The following is a 22,041-nucleotide window of genomic DNA, read 5'->3' as shown; positions in this document are numbered from 1 at the left end:
AGAGCATTACAATACAATACAAGTCTAGACATGGCAAGCGACTGAAAAAGGAGTTGTGTGGCATGTTAGGAGAGGAAGGGTCTTATTTTCCTGATTTTGTTTAGTGCAAATCTATACATGATCGGGCTGACTGAACAAAGGTTTTTAGAATGCAATAGACAACACCAGAATCAATTGCAGGTGGCTGCTGCAGCTATTTGCAGGGTTGGGGAGTAACAGAATACATGTAACGGGATTACGTATTTAAAATTAGAATACAGTTACATTCAAAAAGTATTTTGATTACTGAAGAGATTACTTTGCATTTTATTGTCATTTGTTTCATTTAATATTTAGTCCTTTCAGATGGAAAACATTTATCCATATAAATGATGCGATCCAAAGTGCATTTGAACAGCGGTGAAACACTTTCTTATGATGTGTTACATTCATACGAGCAGACAGAGAAGTAAGTTTGAAGTAAGTTTGGAGCAGAAGAAATAGAAATAAACCTTGTGTAAATTGTCAGCTTTACGCTAAGCTAAAATGCTATTTCTAGCCATTTTACATACACATTACCAGGCACGATCATATTTTTTTAATCAAGAAGATTCACGTTAGATCATAATTTCTTCTTTCTAGAAAGACCTTTGATATAAGGGCAAAAATCTTATTCTTGATAATATTTTTTTTATTGTTTTCCTGTAAAAATATCTAAAAATCCTTAAAACAAGATCAATTTGATTTATCTTGTTTTAGAAACAACACTGCATAAGATATTTAGGTTTTTCAGAGAATGTATTTTTAACATGTGTATTTTGTCTTACTGTACTGGCAGAGTTTTTATAGTCAAAACAAGTGAAAAAATCGACCAGTGCTGAAGAAGTAATCCAAAAAAATTTAGAATACGTTACTGAGTAATCTAACGGAATACGTTACAAATTACATTTTACAGCATGTATTCTGTAATCTGTAGTGGAATACATTTCAAAAGTAACCCTCCCAACCCTGACTATTTGTTATGGTATATATTAGTAATAGTAGGGATTTCTAATGTAACTTTAAGGTGGTTACAATGAGGAACTTTAATCAAAACAGAGTAGAGTTTTGCCACAATAACTTATTTGATCTGTGGAAGCCCCTATGTAGCAACAATAGACATGCAGAGACAAAGGGGAAGACATACACATGCCCTTTTAAATAGCAAAATATTCTCTGCCCACTAGACTTGCCATGATACCATAATTTTCACACCAGTGCGGTGTTCATGTTCAAACCGACTACCACCAGTATTACTGCTGGTTGGACGCTAAGTGGTACTATGGGGTAATTTTTATTAAGCAATAGCCTACACAATAATACAAGGTAGCTTGATTTCAAACTTTTAAATGTACTTTTAATTTTAACAAAATTTTTTAAATGAAACTGAAAAAAATTAAGTGCAATTAAAATGTGTGTTGTTCAAAGATGGCTTTTCTGTCATCTGTTCTTAACAATATAATTAAGTATGTTTCTTCAAGCACATGTCTGTGTCTAACAACATTTCTTGTGTCAATCCCAATTCAAGACGTCTTATAATTATCCATCATGCACATTATATTTACTACCTGCAATTAAACGTCTTCTGTCAGTGCGCGTACTTTGCTGCCTGTGTAATTTGATACGTTGGTAAAGAACATCTTATTTAGGGTCATTTATCATGGGATGCAAACTCTTCATTAGGCAACTATTCTTTATTTAAGGCTATTCTATTCGTTAGGCTATTGTATTAATATTGTTAGTTCCATTCATAATGTTTCCACCGGTATAACATTTCACACCGGTGTTGTCCCTTGTACAGAGTAAAACCAGTAACACCGTACACCGTGGCAACCCTACTGCCCACTCACAATGACCATCTGACAAATATGCATTCATAATTTGTGTGTGTTTTCTCCCTAAGGAGAAGGGTGTTAATTTTAACTGCAAGTGTGTGTAGTGGCATGTGCATGCTGTCAATGGATGGACGTTTACTATTCCACTGGCATTCCTCACTAATGCCCTCTTCACAAAGGGATGATCTGGGATCCACAGGAGCCCGAACTCTCAAGCGGCCCAGCACAGCATGTGCAGGACAATGAAGACATCTGGATAGACCCATCCCCTTCCCAGACCTACATCGTTTGAGGGCTATTTGGCACGTATGGCATAACCATTTTCTATCTTTATCTGCCTTAATAAATAACCAAAATAACCAAAATAACAGAGGGATTTATAAAGTCAAGCTGTGAAGACAGGGGTATAGTGAAACATGAAACATCATACGCACACTGATTTACATAAATCAAACACATGCACTCAAAGTCCTAAATTAACTAAGTTTATTCCCTCAAGTGTCCATGCTGGGATAGCAGAGGGGCAGAGCAGCTGAGGCTGCATTCCAGAACACTGTGTGGCGCAGTGCAAGAGAGTCAGAAAAACTGTTACAGAAGAGACTGTTTAATGTGCTCACAGCACTCTGAATTGAACTCCCACCAAAGCATCTTTTTCCTGTGTTGATGTATATCCTATTATAAAAGGAAGTTGAGGCAGAACATATTGAAGGGCTCAAAACAGCTAACAGACACATCTGTGAAATATAATTTGCTAGATGCAATTGTTAGTCGGAGGCATGTGGTGTTAGGGGGAGGGAGCAGTATCATTTTAGACAGCGTTTGAGTGAATAAAAACTTGTATGCGCCCATAAGTTTAAGATGAGTCATTATTATATTTGGTGTTTTCCCAGGAAAAGACAACTGTTTATTGTCAACTTTTAGGAGTACACATATTTTACTTTTGATTTCGTGGGGTCTTCAAAAGCAGACCTGGATTGAGAGAAATGGAAAAAAGTCTGATTTGTAGGTTAGGCTTATTTAATTTCCCTAACGACTTTTTCATTTTGAATTGATATAATTACCATTTCTCTCTATAAATCACTAAAAACTTCATACATCTGTGCAATTACAATTATTCAGTTTAAAAAAAGTCTTAAGGATGTTTTCAAATGTCTTAATAAGATAATAAAATTGGTTTAAATATTAGTTTTTAATATTTGTTTTGGTTAAGGTTGTTGTTAGATCTAGTTGTAATGCAGAATTGTGTTCTATTTGCCTTAAACGCTGACACATTAATCAGTGAATTACAGTTGTGTTATGTGAATTTCCTTGTTTGTCCATCACTCTCCTGTACAGCTACTGCAGGCGCAACATGTGGGCGACCTAAGCAGGGCAGCATATCTACTATCATAACAATATTTTTTATAATCCATCAAAGTCTAAACATTTTTGTGAAAGTGTGTGACTGACTGTCAGGATCCAGTCACTTTGTCAGTCATGTTTATTGTGGTGACAGGATCCAAATCAAATCACTTTTATTGTCACACAACCAAATACACAAGTGCAATAGTGGGTGAAAGTCTTGGGTGCAGTTCCAAGCAGTCATGACAGTGATGAGACATATACCAATTTACAATAAACAGATTTACACATCACAATTTACACATCTAATATACACATAATTACACACAACACAATACACAAATAATAATATACAATGTACAGTACACAATACACACAATATAGAATACACATACAATATAGAATACACATTATACAATAAAAACAGTATATATTGTATATATAAAATATACAGTAGGTTGTATTGTACTGTATTGACATTCAGGCTGTAGGTTGATAGCCAGTTGCCAGTGTGTTGTTAAGAGAGAATATAATTTAAGACAGTCCAGTGTGAGATAATAAGATTAATAAAGTGCAGTGCTGATGTATATTGATCGTGAGAGATCAAGAGTTCAGAAGTCTGATTGCTTGGGGGAAGAAGCTGTCATGAAGTCGGCTGGTGCGGGTCCTGATGCTGCGATACCGCCTGCCTGATGGTAGCAGTGAGAGCAGCCCATGGCTCAGGTGGCTGGAGTCTCTGATGATCCTCCGAGCTTTTTTCACACACCGCCTGGTATATACTGTATGTCCTGGAGGGAGGGAAGCTCACCTCCGATGATGTGTCTGGCAGTTCGCACCACCCTTTGCAGGGCTTTGCGGTTGTGGGGGGTGCTATTGCCATACCAGGCAGCGATGCAGCCAGTCAGGATGCTCTCTACAGTGCAGGTGTAGAACCGTGTGAGGGTGTGGCGGTTCATTCCAAACTTCCTCAGCTGTCTCAGGAAGAAGAGGCGCTGATGAGCCTTCTTCACAACAGCCTCAGTGTGGACGGACCATGTGAGTTCCTCAGTGATGTGGACACCGAGGAACTTGAAGCTGCTGACTCTCTCCACCGGTGCTCCATTGATGGTGATGGGACTGTGTTCTCTGTCTTTTCTCCTGAAGTCCACCACAAGCTCCTTTGTCTTACTGACATTGAGGGAGAGGTTGTGCTCCTGACACCAGCATGTCAGAGTGTGCACCTCCTCTCTGTAGGCCGTTTCATCGTTGTCAGTGATCAGACCTACCACCATCGTTTCATCAGCAAATTTAATGATGGCACTGGGGATATGTGTTGCCACACATTCATGTGTGTACAGGGAATACAGGAGTGGGCTGAGAACACAGCCCTGCGAGGCTCCAGTGTTGAGGGTCAGTGATGAGGAGATGTTGCTGCCCATTCTAACAACCTGGCATCTGCTTGACAGGAAGTCCAGGATCCAGCTGCACAGCGAGCTGTTTAAGCCCAGAGACCGGAGTTTCACAAAAGGTTTGGAGGGCACTATGGTGTTGAATGCTGAGCTGTAGTCTACAAACAGCATTCTCACATAAGTGTTCCTTTTTTCCAGGAGGCAGCACAGAGCAGATGTAATCTCTGATTAGTCTCTCAAAGCATTTGCTGATGATGGGGGTCAGAGCAACAGGACTCCAGTCATTTAAGCAAGTGATTTTGGATTGCTTTGGTACAGGCACAATGGTGGACATTTTAAAGCATGTGGGGACCACAGACAAGGAGAGGTAAAAACACCTGCCAGTTGGTTCATGCACGCTCTGATGATATGGATATTCACTCTTCGGAAGGATTGGGTTACATCCGCTACAGAGACAGAGAGTGAACTAACCTCTGTAGCTTCGGCCACGAGAGTTCTCTCCGTGAGGGCAGAAAAAGTATTTAGCACATCCGGGAGAGAGTTTTTATTCCCTTTAAAGTCTGTGATGATATTAATTCCCTGCCACATGCTTCTAGAGTTGGTGGTGTTAAACTGTCCTTCAATCTTGTTCCTGTACTGGCGTTTTGCTGCTCTGATAGTTTTGCGGAGGGCATAACTGGCTTGTTTATGCTCCTCCGCATTCCCGGAATTAAAAGCGGAGGTCTGCACATCAAGTACTGCGTGAAAATCGCTATTTATCCATGGCTTCTGGTTGGGGTAGATCCATATTGATTTGGTCGGAACAACATCCTCTACGCACTTTCTGATGAAACACGTTACACTATCAACGTAAAGCTCGATGTCGTCATCAGAGGCGGACCGGAACATCTCCCAGTCCGTGTGATCAAAACAGTCTTGTAGCGTGGAATCTGACTGGTCCGACCAGCACTGGATCATTCTGAGGGGGGGTGCTTCCTGTTTCCGTTTCTGCCTGTAAGCAGGCAGAAGCAGAATGGAAGAGTGGTCTGATTTGCCAAATGGTGGGCGGGGGAGGGATTTGTAGCCATCCCGGAAGGGAGAGTAGCAATGGTCCAAAACCCTGTCCCCTCGTGTGTTGAAACTGATGTGTTGGTGGTATTTTGGTGCAATTGGCTTTGTTAAAGTCCCCGGTCACAATGAAGTTTCCTGCTTGCTTATAATACCATTCAGTTCCTTGAGTGCCCGGTCTGTGTCGGCTTGTGGCGGGATGTACACAGCTGTGATAATGACTAGCTGTGAATTCCCTCAGTAGCCAGAATGGTCGACACAGAAGTATGAGAAATTCCAGATCAGGAGAGCAGAAAGACTTGATAGAATGTACGTTCCTCTGATCACACCAGGATTTGTTGACCATAAAACATACACCACCACCTCTGCTTTTACCTGAGTGGTCTTTCACTCTGTCTGCTCGATGCACGGAGAACCCCACAGGTTCGATGGCTGAATCTAGAATCTCAGCAGACATCCAAGTTCCAAGTCTCGTTGGAAAGAGATCCGCGCTCTCAGAGCTTGTTATCCAGAGACTGAACATTTGCCAGTAGAATACTGGGTAGCGGGGTCGATTTGCGTGACGTCTTACTTTGATGAGAACGCCGGCTCTATTTCCCCTTTTCCTTCTGCATTTCCGCGGCTGGGCTGCCCAGACAAAGGCTCCGCTGGCGTGTTTGTAAACAGCGGGTCGGCATTGAGGAATTTAAAGTCCGGTTTTTCGTGTGCTATTACAGAAACCAATGTCCAAAAATGTTTGTCTGTCGTAGACAATAAGGCAGACAACATCCAAGACAAAAAAAAAAAAACATAGAATTGTGAACAAAGCAAACAAAAAACTGCAGTGTTGTGCCGGAGCTCACAACGCAGCAGCCATACACGGCGCCATCATGAGTCCATCCATCCTGACACCCATGTTCTGTGTTTTCATGTACAGAGCAAGGTCTCTGGGTCCTGACTCTTCAGCCTAGTTCAGTTTTTGTTCTGAGTCAGGATCCGGACACTCGTGCTCCATGTCTCATCTTTGTGGGTGCATGGGTTCGGCTTCAGTTCTCTTGCCATGTGCTCTTCAATCAGTCTTGTGTGTTGTGTGAGTGCACACGGCTGTGTTTAGTTCTTCATTGCCATGTGCATTCATGTCTGTTTGGTCTTGTATTTTAGCACATGGCTTTGTGTTTGTTCTGCCATGTGCTTCCCCAACTCCTCCTTGTTTCCCTCATCACTCTCCCTCATTGAGTCCTTGTTATGTTAATTAATTTCACTTGCTTCTGCTTTCCTCCCTATATATTGTGCCCACTTCGCTCATGTCTCTACCATATTTTTTTGTGAATTTGTTTCCTTGTCAGTTGGTTCGAGTCTCCTGTCTGTTCCTCAGTTGGTTTTTGGTTTGTTTATCTGTTTGTTTTTTATTTATCCTGTCATGTTGTTTTCTCTCACTCATGAGAGTTTTGTTTGTACTTTGTTTATTTTTCAAATAAAGTTATTTTAGTATATTGCCTCTCTGCATTTGGGTCTTCCCTCTGACAATTAATTTTTTGCTATAATAATTGTTTTAACCCTGTGTTACGTTTAATGCTTAACTTAACAAATTGAAGACACCTTTATCAATGTAGTAGGTAGGCATGTTAATTTATGAAAATATTATGCTTAATAATTCGATTATTTTGTATTCATAATTATTTTCCAAAATATGCTATAGACAAAAATTTAAATGATGGGATCATTTGCACTATACAGAAATATATAAATATGCAGAATAAAAATAAACAAAAATTAAATTAATAACACACACACACACACACACACACACACACACACACCTGGGCTTAGGTTAAATTCACTGGTTCAAAAACGTAATTGTGGATAAGAAATACATGCGTAATGCATTGTGTTGAACAGAAGAATGCACAACTGTAAGTAGATTCAAAATCTTTTCTGATCATTCTTTGTATTTATGGACTACAGAGAGGTTTGGTTCATAATAAAAAAAGAAAAATTATACTGTTGTTATGTTAATTTTTGAGGCAATATGAATAAAGAAAAATATCATGTTTGACTTTATGCAAACTAACACAAACAGAGTGTAAGACTGCTGATTATGCGTAAAAGATTTGCATATCATCACGGGAACATTTACAGAACCAATTATTGAAACATAAATAAAATCTGTCATCTATAAAGGCAGATAAGTCTAAACTTTAAGCCAGGTAGGCTCACAGAATTAAAAACTTAATGACGTGTAACATGTTAAGGACAAATAATGATCACAAGTAAAAGCACAGTACAGTATCGCTTACCTTTCTAAGTTCTATTCTCCAAATATTCTATACTAATATAATATTAATATGCATAATATATCGCAATGGGGGAAGAAAAGAACAACAATTTGCTTATTTAGATGAGCACAGTTATGAACATTGAGGCAGAAATACCATTATTAAGTGTAAAAAAAAAGTTATTTAATTTGGGTTTTCAAGCTTTCATATTGGGTGGCATTTGAGGGGCGCCTCAGCAAAAGGGCAGGGGCGCGAGCCCCTAGAGCCACCCCCTCTGCACGTGTTTGCCTAAATGTAGAATGTAAGTGCAAACTTATTGAGGAATGATGATTTCTGCATGAAAATGTCACATGCAGGTTTTGCGCACAAATATTTGTTTGTGCAATTAGTGAATGAGACCCAATATGTTGTTAACAGTCCATGTGTGACACAGAGCAAAGTGTAATGAGAGAAATAATGTTTTGATGCTCCAGTGAAGCATCATGAATGGGATTACAGCAGGAAGTCTGATTCTCTTCACTCTCGCAGAGGATTATCATTCCATTTAAAGAGCATAAGTGCGATTAAAAAGGGATTAACAATCATCTGAAAAGCTAGAGGAAGATTAGGGCTGATAGAACAGCACATATCCCTAATGTCTCTCGTCAAAGCAAAATCCGTGGTATGTTTTCGTTATGTTGGGATCAAAGGTTGAATTTGTGTGATTAAAATAGATTACCAATCACCTGAAGAGTGAAGTGAAAGTAGAAGATTGGGACAATTAATCGGGACATGTCCCACAATGTCTCTCCACAAAGCTATGGCGTTTCAGTTATGCTTACAGCATAGGTTAAATTAAAATTTAGGATGACAAATTTTAAGAAACCATTAGACAAAACCAAGAGATCTTCAGACTACCATTAAAATGCAACTCTAAACAGTTCTTATTTAGAAGGGAAAGCTAGAGTCAGCAAACTACAGTTCTAATAGATAATATCTAATATTTAATATCTAAGTGAAATTGAAATCTAATTTTCCAGTTAAATGATCTGGCTTTGTTTGACTTTTGTATGCAAAAGTCAAACAAGTAAGTTTGCAGAGAGTTCAGAGTATGTGGTGAAAGAAGAACAAGAGTGTTTGTGTTTAAAAAAGCCTGGGATAAGTTTCCCATCATTGTTATTCTTTCTCTAAGGTTTGTCTCTGACTTCTTAAGGCCCGAGTATACTTCGGTTGTCTGCATTGCTGATCGCTCCGCACACAGTATGCATGATGCAAACTTCGTCATCAGCACAGACTGTGCGGCCTGACCATGGCCATGATTTTCTCGACCCGTGAATGCGGTCCTCGTCTGTGCGCATCATCAGAGCATGTGTCGGCAATTGTCTGTACTAAAAAAGTATCACAAAGCAGTTGTAGTGGGCATGCATCAAACCCGTTCGTATTCGCTCACGTCAGAGGAGTGCGCAGAAAACCAAAGTATACCCAGGCCTTTAATCTGATCAGTTTTGGTTTCCATACTGTGACTGTGTAAGGCTCACAAACGGCAAAGCAGTAATATAGACTTTCATTCACATGACCCACTCTCTGTTAGATCACACCAAATTTTAAAGCTTCCTGGCTTCTCCTGATATGCAAGAAGAGTTGTTCATGTTGTTCATGAGCTCGCTTCTTTTTGTTTCCAGGGACAAATAATGAACAATCGGTTCAAAACTAGTATACTCCTGAAAGTTGAAAATCTGACCTCTCATCACTTCCAGTCAAATTTATCATGCAGAATTCACATGAAACTTCTCCTGAAGTTAAATAATAGCTGAACCAACATATCTGACAAATACTGTATATAAAACTGGCAAATGTGCCAGACCATGATAGTCTACTGCATCCTCCACAACCTAGCACTCCAGCTAGTCAGTTAGACAGATAATCGTGCTTTGCAAATTGCGTTTTTATTGGGTGTGTTTGAGCTGTTGCCTAATTTGCACAATTACATTAGTGAATCAGGTGTTAAAACAATGCAAACAGTGCATGCAAATAAATAACACTATCAGCTGGCACAATTCAATCTTAGTGAATTCCCACCAAATATCTTTCTAAAAAAAAAGGCCTCAGGAGCTTGGCTGAGAGTACTTGCTGGACTGGTTGATGATAATGTGTACTTACTCATCTTGCAATGTCTGAACTCACGGCTATTGTGCCGAAAGCTGCATTTTGATGTTTAATATTGGTTGCAACTCAGTCACAGGTTTTGGCAGATGATACACTCACAGGTCTGCTGTCTTTGGCCCTTGCGGGAAGTCTTGCTGGACTCACACCACACCGTCACGCAATCTTCAAGTAGTTTCAGGCTCCTGTCCTTCCTCCAACGCTGAGATCGGACCTTCACCATCTTTGAGCCCTGCAACATCAAACGTACATCTTCATCGTCCAACACACCTATGAGAAACACAAACAAAGTTTCTTTTCAATTGGATACACAATGTGAATGAAAAAAATTCATCTGATTCTCTTGCTAATGTGCCCATTCTGTAAAACGGTTAACACTTTTCTCCTGCTTCTGCACAATTTGCGGCTCTCATGCACTCTATTTGCAAAACTCTTTACACAACACTCAGCAGTTCAGCACAATTGTCATTGTGAATTTGCCTGCTTCAAATCTAAACCTAGGGAGTCAAACAAACAAAACTCATGGAGATAATATGGTAAACACATCTCACCCATGCGAACACAATCAACCAATATTGAATACTTCACTGTCTCAAATATATAAAAGTCAAACAATTGCTCAATGAAACATCAAAAACATGGAACAACAAAGAACATGAGGAGGTAGAGGAAGACAGACACAGAAATATATCAAATGAGATAAGAGCTACTGTGATAGATAGTGTCATCAACAATGGTATGAATTTTACAGAAGCTGGACAGAGAGTGCTGCCACATCTAAATTATTATACTGTAGCTAGAATAATTAGAATATTTTGAACTGAGAACTGGTAAGTTGTTTGTTACAGGTATTTCTTACAGTATTTTATATTTGCACAATATAAATTACACATGTAACCTCGGTCCCCTGAGATGAAGGGAACGAGACATTGTGGTGAAATGCTTTGGGGAATTCTTTCTCCGACGACCTAGTTGAAGCCCTTGAATCGTAATGGCAATCTTATGATTGGCAATGGTGTTTGAGCCACACCACTTTAGGTGCGCCTTTGCCCTATATAAGCGGGCACTCAATCACCATTTCTTCAGAATTTTCTGACTGAAGGACAAGAACGCATCGCTCGTACCTCGAAACTCTGAAGTAGTAGTGTGGCTAAGTTTCGCAATGTCTCGTTCCCTTCATTTCAGGGAACCAAGGTTACATGTGTAAACGGACACGTTCCCTATCGATTCAGTACACTCGACATTGCGGTGAAACGCTTTGGGGAATGGAGTCCCATCACGCTGCACTACATGACGTCATAACCCGAGAGATACAGCAGAGTAAACACTTGTAAAAGAATATGTATATGAGGTCAATTCCCAATAAAAGGGCCTGGGCTCACCTGCTGATTGTTGGAACAATAAATGCTCTCGACAGAGATGACTTCGGAAGAGATGGACGTCACATTGTGTTTGTGATGACAAATCTGCTGCAAACCATATGTCCTGCAAGACGCACCATTTGTCCATGCCCATGAAGAGGCCATGCCTCTAGTTGAATGCACTTTCACACCAATAGGGCATCTCACACCCTGTGATTCATATGCGAGGGCACTCACATCAACGATCCAGTGAAAGAACCTTTGCTTGGAGATGGACATGCATTTTGTGCATCCTAAATAACAAACAAAGAGCTGATCTGACAGCCTAAACTGTCTCCGGGGTGTGGTATGCCGTAATAGTTGCTACCTAAACGTCGATGTAGTGAGATCTGTGTCCAGGCGCTCTTAGAGGAATGCGAGGATCTCAGCTTTTGAGCAGTTCACTGAGTTTTCACCACATGAAGAGCACCAATTTGTAAACACACGCCACTTGGCGCATAGAGGCATCTCTCGGACAGTGCTGTAGCTTGCAGAATGGCATTTACCACAGTGGGGCACATCACTTATGTTAGCTACCACTGGCATGTTGTCCTATTGAATCAGAACGTAATGATTTGCTACCTCGGAATGCAAAGCCTTCAAGGCTAAGAGACAGCTAGTATTTCCAGATGACTGAAGTGCTAGTTGCCGAAGGCTGGTCGCCTGCCGCACAGTGCGCCTCAGCCTGTGCTGAACACATCCGTGATTACCACCTTTTGCCAGAAGACCTGACCCAGCATGATGCTGTTAAAAGGTTGGAGCTGTCCAAGGTACTACAGCAGCCAGACAGTGGAGAGTTATGTCAATGCGCATGCGCCCCTGGCGCCAAGCGTGCAGCCAGCGTTGGAGAGGTCTCATGTAAAAGACCTAACAGTGCAATGGCGGATGCTTTTTGCCCAGTTTGACATTGCCATTTGTACAGCCTGGGCCTCAGAGTAGTAAATTCCCATGCTCGTACAACAGAGCCTCTGATCGGGCTAATAATAGCCCATGATAGAAATAATTAAAAATGCGCACGCTGCTCAGCTTCAACGGAGCGAGCGCTGCATCAATATACTTCGAGAATGTGGAGAAGAAAGGACTCTGAATTAATAAGCTGTTCCCTCGAATGTGATTCTCAAAAACAGGTGCAACTCATCCATGAAGTATGCGTTCGTCCTTTAGATCTATTGATGCAAATCAGCCCGAAGGCGGATGCACGGGAAGATCTGTTTCTGAGATACCGTTTTGAATGGGTGCTTTTTGAGCGTGAGATTCAAGCGTCTCGGATCTAAAATGCAATGCACATGCAATCTCCCAGTGAACTCCGGCGAGAAGGGGAAGTGAACAGCGTGTAAACGTGCGTGCGTGTCGAGCACGTGCAGTGTGCGCAGACACAAACAGCACTTTCTCTATTGTGTGATACATTGTTTATGTGAACACAACACAAAGGAACACACTTAACTACCATCCCGGCTTACCCGGTGGGGATGAGTAACGTGTGAATGTGTGCGTCTCGACAGCGAGTGCATTTCAAATTTTTTTTGTGAAAACAAAACACACCACACAAATTTGTCTATCATAACCGCATACCCGGCGAGGATGAGCAGCGTATGAATGTGGGGTCTGGAAGTGAGCACATTTCATTTCTTGTGAGAACATTCTCTATTTGAACACATCACAGAAACTATTTTATGGCTCGGCTGTCTTTGGCGGAGCCGGAGCAGCGGGGGCGGGGTTCTCTGCTGGGCACTGATCTGAAATAGAGTGGGGAGTCATCATACTGAATCACCAGTTACTTTTTGTGACCCGCAGCACCATCTTGAGGCAACCACTAAATTTTGTGTCACATCCATGATTCATGGAACGTATCAGCTTGAGTTGACGGCTGGTTTTGAACCGCGAATCTCTGGCTCTCAGGCCAACAATTAATGAGGCGTGTTAACATGCAAGCCGGATCTCTGGGAAGAATGGTGCTGCCCTTTGAGATGCAGTCTTTTGACGGTGGCCAGACTGCAGGATATTTCCGGCTCAACTGGACGGGACCACTTTAAATGGAGCTCCCACCCGCAAGGGGACGTGAATCAGCTTTTATCAGTGGCATGCGCATGCTTTTCACCCGCACTGGGGCTGCAACATTCTCCATGGACCATTGTCCCATGTCCGAAGCTGCAAGGGACACGGCATCATTATCACCATCAGACCCGCCGAATATGACAACACCGTGTTCATCCATAGAGGGCCGGAAGTCGTCACGTGTGTACTGCACTGGCGAGGACGCTGCGTGGGAAGATCAAGGGGCTCATGGGGCTTGTGCTGGCGCTGGCGCAAGATCCTCCTCAGGTACTTCCATCACAACCTCGCGGCCCTGCCGTGCTTCCTCATGTGATTCCTTGAGACTTAACACAGAGGAAGCGGTTGGGAGGGCGCGGGAGGCGGAATCGTCCCTCAGAACGAGGGTGACCCTAGAACGGAGCATCTTGAGACTCATGTCTTCACAGTGAGGGCAGTCTGTCCCCATGAGAGCTGCTTCGGCAGGGGTGCGGCCCAGGCAGGGAATGCAGCTCTCATGTTGGTCTGATGGGGTTCTCACAGGAACACTTACGATACAACATCTTTAAAAAAGACACGTACACACAAGTGGCTCTTTATATGAGTGTTTCACGTCACTTGGACGGAAATTTTTTTATATATATATATACACTGAATTTACAGATTTTGCTGTTTCGGAAGGTAATTGGTAATTTAATTCACCAAAGTGGCATTCAACTGATTACAAAGTATAGTCAGGACATTACTGATGTAAAAAACAGCACCATCACTATTTGAAAAAAGTCATTTTTGATCAAACCTAGACAGGCCCCATTTCCAGCAGCCATCACTCCAACATCTTTTCCTTGAGTAATCATGCTAAATTGCTAATTTGGTACTAGAAAATCACTTGCCATTATATCAAATACAGTTGAAAGCTATTTGGTTCGTTAAATGATGCTTAACATTGTCTTTGTGTTTGTTTTTGAGTTGCCACAGTATGCAATAGACTGGCATGTCTTAAGATCAATATTAGGTCAAAAATGGCAAAAAAGAAACTCTTAGAAACTCATCAGTCAATCACTGTTTTGAGGAATTAAGGCTATATAATGCTTGAAATTGCCAAAAAACTGAAGATTTCACACAAAGGTGTACACTACAGTCTTCAAAGATAAAGGACAACTGGCTCTAACAAGGATAGAAAGAGATGTGGAGGGCCAGAAGTACAACTAAAAAAAGAGGATAGTACATCAGAGTCTCTAGTTTGAGAAATAGATGCCTCACATGTCCTCAGCTGACAGCTTCATTGAATTCTACCCACTCAACACCAGATTCATGTACAACAATAAAGATAAGACTCAGGGGTGCAGGCCTTATGGGAAGAATTGCAAAGAAAAAGCCACTTTTGAAAAATAAATACAAAAGGAAATGGTTAGAGTGGGCAAAGAAACACAGACATTGCACAATAGATCATTGGAAAAGAGTGTTATGATTCTTAACCCCATTGAGTTTTGTGGGATCAGCTAGACTGTAAGGTGCGTGAGAAGTGCCCGACAAGACAGCCACATCTATGACTAAGGACATCTAAGTGCTACAGGAATGGGGTGAAATGTCACCTGAGTATCTGGACAAACTGACAGCTAGAATGCCAAGGATCTGCAAAGCTGTCATTGCTGCACGTAGAGGATTTTTTGAGGAGAAATCTTTTAAGTAGTTTGATCTTTTTTTTTTTCATTTTTTTTTTTCAAATTGTAATAGTAATTTTTCACATTATTAATGTCCTGACTATACATTGTGATCAGCTGAATGCCACTTTGGTGAATAAAAGTACCAATTTATTTCCATAAGAGCAAAATCTGTATCTTATTCCAAACTTTTTGCCCCCAGTGTATTTATATACAGTTGAAGTCAGAATTTTACATACACTTATGTTGAAGTCATTAAAACTCATTTTTTAATCACTCCACAGATTTCATATTATCAAACTATAGTTTTGGCAAGTCGTTTAGGACATCTACTTCGTGCATGACATGAGTAATTTTTCCAACAATTGTTTACAGACAGATTGTTTCACTTTTAATTGACTATATCACAATTCCAATGGATCAGAACTTTACATACACTAAGTTAACTGTGCCTTTAAGCAGCTTGGAAAATTCCAGAAAATGATGTCAAGCCTTTAGGCAATTAGTCAGTTAGCTTCTGATAGGCTAATTGGAGTCAATTGGAGGTGTACCTGTGGATGTATTTTAAGGCCTACCTTCAAACTCAGTGCATCTTTGCTTGACATCATGGGAAAATCAAAAGAAATCAGCCAAGACCTCAGAAAAAAATTGTGGACCTCCACAAGTCTGGTTCATCCTTGGGAGCAATTTCCAAATGCCTGAAGGTACCACGTTCATCTGTACAAACAATAGTACGCAAGTATAAACACCATGGGACCACGCAGCCATCACACCGCTCAGGAAGGAGATGCATTCTGTATCCTAGAGATTAACGTAGTTTGTTGCGAAAAGTGTTTATCAATCCCAGAACAACAGCAAAGGACCTGTGAAGATGCTGGAGGAAACAGGTAGACAAGTATCAATATCCACAGTAAATGAGTCCTATATTGACATTACCTGAAAGGCTGCTCAGCAAGGAAGAAGCCACTGCTCCAAAACCGCCATAAAAAAGCCAGACTACAGTTTGCAAGTGCACATGGGGACATCTGGTCTGATGAAACAAAAATTTAACTGTTTGGCCATAATGACCATCGTTATGTTTGGAGGAAAAAGGGTGAGGCTTGCAAGCCGAAGAACACCATCTCAGCCATGAATCATGGGGGTGGCAGCATCATGTTGTGGGGGATGCTTTGCTGCAGGAAGGACTGGTGCACAGGAAAATTATGTGGATATATTGAAGCAACATCAAGACATCAGCCAGGAAGTTAATGCTCGGTTGCAAATGGGTCTTCCAAATGGACAATGACCCCAAGCAAACCTCCAAAGTTGTGGCAAAATGGCTTAAGGACAACAAAGTTAAGGTATTGGAGTGGCCATCACAAAGCCCTGACCTCAATCCGATTGTGGGCAGAAATGAAAAAGCGTGTGTGTGAGCAAGGAGGCCTACAAACCTGACTCAGGTACACCAGTTCTGTTTGGAGGAATAGGCCAAAATTCCAGCAACTTATTGTGAAAAGCTTGTGGAAGGCTACCCAAAACGTTTGACCCAATTTAAACAATTTAAAGGCAATGCTACCAAATACTAACAAAGTGTATGTAAACTTCTGACCCACTGGGAATGTGGTGAAAGAAATAAAACTGAAATAAATAATTCTCTCTACTATTATTCTGACATTTCACATTCTTAAAATAAAGTAGTGATCCTAACTGACTGAAGACAGGGAAAGTTTTCTATGATTAAATGTCAGGAATTGTGAAAAACATAGTTTAAATGTATTTGGCTAAGGTGTATGTAAACTTCTGACTTCAACTGTATATATATATATATATATATATATATATATATATATATATATATATATATATATATATATATATATATACACACACACACACACACACATTAATATATTTCAATGGATATATATTTCAAAGGATACGGTTCCTGCCAGAATGCTGTGGGAAGCGGTTAGATGTCTAGCTGAGCCAAAGAACCCAATGACGGCAGCGAGGTGGAGAAACTCTTTGCTGGGACATTAAAGGGGGCAGGTGAATCTTTCGCTGCAGGCACTGAGTCAGGCGAAGAACATCATGATGCGTCTGCAGGGAAATCCCGTCCGTTGGAAGGTGTACGTTGACGGCGATGAGAGGGCTGTTCAGACAAAATGATTGTCGTTGTCAAGGCGAGACTATGTCGGTCTTGAAGAAAGAAAATTCTGAAGAAATGGTGATTGAGTGCCCACTTATATAGGGCAAATGAGCGCCTAAAGAGGCAAGGCTCAAACACCATTGTCAATAATAAAATTGCTGCTATGATACTAGGGCTTCAACTAGGTTGTCGGAGAAGGAATTCCCCAAAGTGTTTCACCGCAATGTCAAGTTAACTGAATCGACAGGGAACCCAGCTTTTTCAACCTCTACAGAACTGAGAGAAGATCATCAATTATTGGAAGATATTGCCTGTTCAACCCAAATCAAGAAGCTGTAACTGTCAATATGGTGGTGGCCAATAATGATATATCACCATTTTTTGGCTACTTTTTTACAGTACATGGCCAAGTTTTTCTTTCAAAAGGCAAGGACACTACATTTACATCTATGCATTTGGCAGACACTTTTATCCAAAGCAATTTACAGTGCACTTATTATAGGGACAATCCCCCTGGAGCAACCTGTCTTGCTCAAGGACACAATGGTGATGACTGTGGGGACTGAACCAACAACATTCTGATTATCAGTTATGTGCTTTAGCCCACTACGCCACCACCACTCCATACTAAACACTAAATGCATTAAGAATAGAGTATGCAGTAAATACAGTACATTTAGAAATAAAATGTCTGTTTCTGAAGTGTCAGACTATGTTTTTTGTTGTTGTTGTTTGCAATCTGAATAAAATTCATTTTGATGAGAAAGTTTTATCTTTTGCAGCACAGTGTATAAACTGATGCTTAGTGTGTGCAATATAAATGCTTTTCTGTCTGTGATTCTGACTGGATAATTTAGTTTTGACTGCTGTGGTTTTTCAGTTTTTCAGCAAATAGTGAGTTTTCCCTTCTGTGTGAAAGATTTTGGAAATGTGTTTTATAATGGGCTTTGTGTATTTTAGTCTGATGAAATGGGTCAATGCTTCTGTGAAATGTGTGTATCAAATTGGAAAAAAAAAATTGTTAGAAAAAAAAAAAGATCCTCATTCTGTTCAACCTTCAAAATGTTTTCTGTTCTTACAGTGGAGCTACAGACGCTCTGTCCAACACATCTGCTACATGCAGTAAATCCTAGGTGTTAAGTCTACAAGTTTTACTCCTGAATCTCACACACACTGTAATAATTTGCTCATAAATGTGCAGTCCCAAGGTTAATCTCATATTCACAAGGCCAAACATGTCAGCAACTAACGCTTCCCAGCACTGAGTCATACACTGTTTTTCATCCAAAACATGGACCAAAATCAACACATAACTCAAGCATTTTCCAAAACAAATATACATGCACACAGTCACATATGCTCAAGCAGTGAGAGCACTGGGAGGTCAGTGTGACTAGAGTCACAAACATGAGAAATTATGTCATCCTACCTACAGTGATGCAAGAGGCCAATCACTCAGTGTCGACATCAGCAGTAATGACTACAAGTAAAAAAATAAAATAAAATAAAAAACTGTAATTTTCAATGGAATTCTGCAAAACAATGGTATGGAATGAAAAAAATTTAATAAACTGAAATTGGGGAAAATGGTTTGAGCAGGCCAGAAAGAGTGAGTTTTTTTTTTTTTTCATCCTTAATGAACAATGATGTTGTTGTTTCACGGACTAAATGGCTTTCCCTCCTTCACAGGCTTGCACAAGCTTGAAAACGGATTGTTCACTAAGCGCACAGACTGCAAAATTGTCAGTATGCACACTGGGCTCTTTATAGACTTTTAAAGCAAAGTTAAATCTTGCTGTGCTGTGCTATGCAGATTGATTCTCTCTGCCAGAGCTTTCACAGGGTTCAAAAGCACCTGAACAATGAGAGGCATCCCTCTCACAGCGCAATGACTGCTCCAACATTCTTTCACAGCATGGAGATTTGCTCTCGCCAATACTACTTTACAGTAAAGGGAGTTCACCACAAACATTTTTTAGATCTTTTATCTTGCAGAGTAAAATGATCTCTTGGAAGATGAGTAACAGTAAGCTAGAGGAAAATAATGTCAAAACGTTGATGATCAACAGCAGAGAAAGGACTAAGAGAGGGGCAGAGGAGGTGGCAAATTTCCTCAACTGCTTCTGAGACACATCTAAAAGTGTTTGCAGCAAAGAGCCCTTCAACAAGGCAACGGGAAAGTAAAGAACCTGATAAAGACTTTCTGATGGGTTTGTGCAGATGGGTAAAAGAACAAAGGACAGAGGGGAGCGAAGGAGAATGAAGTAGAGGCATATTGAGAGAAGGAGAATGAAGGAGAGGCAGAAAGAGACTAAGCTTTGATATTTTTCCCCCAAGGCATCAAACTTGGCTGGAAACAGGATTAAATGGCCAACATGTATGTTTACATGGCCAGTTATAATCAAGCTACCGCAGGTTTTTGCATAGTCAAGCTACAGTCTTCATCTCTCTGTCAAAGTATACGTGACACCATGCGCAATTGAACACAACAGGCAGATCAACATGGAAAACTTTACAGCCACCTGCATTTCTTACATTCTAACTGGTTGATTTTGATGCAGATCAGATCAACGTTATCAAATATAGGCAGAAGACAACTTTTCTCCTGGATTATTCTAACTATATGAGCACCGCTTTGCTTTGCTTCGCTTGGGGCCTTCAATTTAAAAGACATTATCTTTATAATCTCAGTGATAAGTGTGATAATTACGTTTAGACTGAGGAGAGATGTTGTGAATAAATAGACGGTTAAGAAAATATATAGTTTGTCTGCAGCAGCGCTACTCAACACGCGGCCCTCGAGCGATATTTTGCGCCCCGCGTTATGATATCATCATCAGAAATAGATTTATCTGCAGCCTATCAAATCTGTATGAATTGTGAGGTATCCATTTTCATGAGGATTTACGCCAGTTCTCTACATTGCTGAATCACGTTAGCGAGTGAATTCAACTGCAAAATAATAATAAAAAAAATAATATAAAACAATAAATAATATCCAAGCATCGCTGATGTTATGAGAGCGGCGGTCGGTCTGCGCGCGCGTTCATACACTGTACATGTGCGTTCACGCGCAGTCTGTCAATCAAACATGCGCCCTTGAAACCTCACTTGAGAGTCACTCAACACGGCGCGAATCTGACCAATCTCTTGAATAGCTCATCAGAGATACAGTATGTACTCGTCATGACAACAGTATTAGGACTTTTGGTGCTAATTTTGTACATATCTCTCTTGTTTTAGAACACATCTCTAGTGTATGTGATGTTGAATACTCATGGTGTTTGTTAGTTGACAATCACAGTGACAACAGAACTGATATATATATAACAGAAAATCGAACTGTTACACCTCTTATGTTCAAAATAATTATTAAAAGGGATAGTCCACCCCAAAAAAAAAAAAAAAAAAATAAATAAAAATCTCTCATTAACTTAGCCTCATACCATCCCAGATGTGTATGACTTTCTTTCTTCTGCAGTACACAAATACATATTTTTAGAAGAATATCTCAGCTCTGTAGGTCCTCACAATTCAAGTGAATGGTGTCCAGAACTTTGAAGCTCCAAAAATCAAATAAAGGCAGCATAAAATTAATCTATAAGACTCCAGTGGTTAAATATATGTCTTCAGATGTGATGTGATAGGTGTGGGTGAGAAACAGATCAATATTATGTCGTTATGTTAACTAACATACATATATATATATATATATATATATATACAAAATCATAAAAATGAAGAGTGTGGCTCTCGAGGGTACAGGGATCCAACTTTGCGGCCCCTGACCTTTCTGAAGTTTTCCACTGGATCGCATGTTGTCTGTATACTTAAACAGTTCTACATACCTGTCATTTGCTTCAGGCTGCATATTTATAAAAAAATGCTTTCTACGTCATTCTAAGAATGGAATCCACTTGAGATAATTAAAAGAATCTGTTATACCACTCAATGATAATTGAAAATAAAAAATGCAGTAGATAATGTACTTTATAATTTATCATTTTACATTCTGCATTCATGGTGCTAATGCTAACACAAGCCAACCTTGGCCATAGTATGCATATGTTACCCTCTTTTATTGTATTTTTATGATGGAATTTGTGAAAATATTCTGCATAGGATCATGAAAAAGTTTATTTAATACTTGTTTTTAAAAGAAAGACATTTAATGCTACTGCAAAGATGGGTGTTGGGTGATATACATTTACATGATATTAATGTTATTATGGCAGACAGATAAGAGGATTATTCAATGGGCAGAATACAGACAAAATAATAATAATTAGAGTGACATCAATGTGTTACACATGTAAATGGCTTACAGTCTGCTGAACCATATAAAAATGAAAATTTCTATCATTCGCCATGTGTCCCTGCATTACAAACAAGATAAATCAGAAGGACACATCAAAGGGAGAACAATCATGATAGTCATGCTGTAAGATCGCTTCAAAATAAAAAATATAAAAACTTCAAAGGTGAGTTCCGAATAAACGTTATGTTTGAGCCCCACACCTTTCAGCCCTCCAAAGCTCTCATAGTGGATGGTAAAGTCTTCGCAGGAAATAGGGCTTAGGGATGATCACGTCTGAATGAAACGCACACACGTGTTGTTGTTGTTGCTCTTCTTCTTCTCTGCTTTGTGTTGCAATCAACTTCTGGGTGACACGTCACATGGCACCTCTGTTTTTCGGAGCGTGCACATAACGCAGAGGCATATTGTGGACCGATTGACATGTATACATGCTATGTGTATACATGCCCACCGTATTCACCTATTTTGCAATGT

General features: G+C 40.2%; 1 protein-coding gene across 3 annotated transcripts in view; it reads right to left on the bottom strand.

Moving 5' to 3' along the window:
• Positions 1-22,041, bottom strand: part of LOC127450134 (1-phosphatidylinositol 4,5-bisphosphate phosphodiesterase delta-3-A) — a 52,636-nt gene that overhangs the window by 22,111 nt on the left and 8,484 nt on the right. Inside the window, exons 1-2 of one of the 3 annotated variants that reach the window (XM_051713946.1) lie at positions 18,679-18,694; positions 10,129-10,296 (exon numbers count right to left, since the gene is read on the bottom strand). In XM_051713946.1, the coding sequence (XP_051569906.1) occupies positions 10,129-10,267 (139 nt within the window). In that variant the 5' untranslated portion in view covers positions 10,268-10,296; positions 18,679-18,694. Of the gene's footprint in view, positions 1-10,128; positions 10,297-11,408; positions 14,125-18,678; positions 18,695-22,041 lie in introns of those variants that run through there. The other 2 variants (XM_051713944.1, XM_051713945.1) reach the window with 2 other exon arrangements.

This window comes from Myxocyprinus asiaticus, chromosome 13 (genome assembly GCF_019703515.2).
Source record: "Myxocyprinus asiaticus isolate MX2 ecotype Aquarium Trade chromosome 13, UBuf_Myxa_2, whole genome shotgun sequence".
Classification (NCBI taxonomy): Eukaryota; Metazoa; Chordata; class Actinopteri; order Cypriniformes; family Catostomidae; genus Myxocyprinus; species Myxocyprinus asiaticus.
This window is presented reverse-complemented; position numbering and strand designations above follow the sequence as displayed.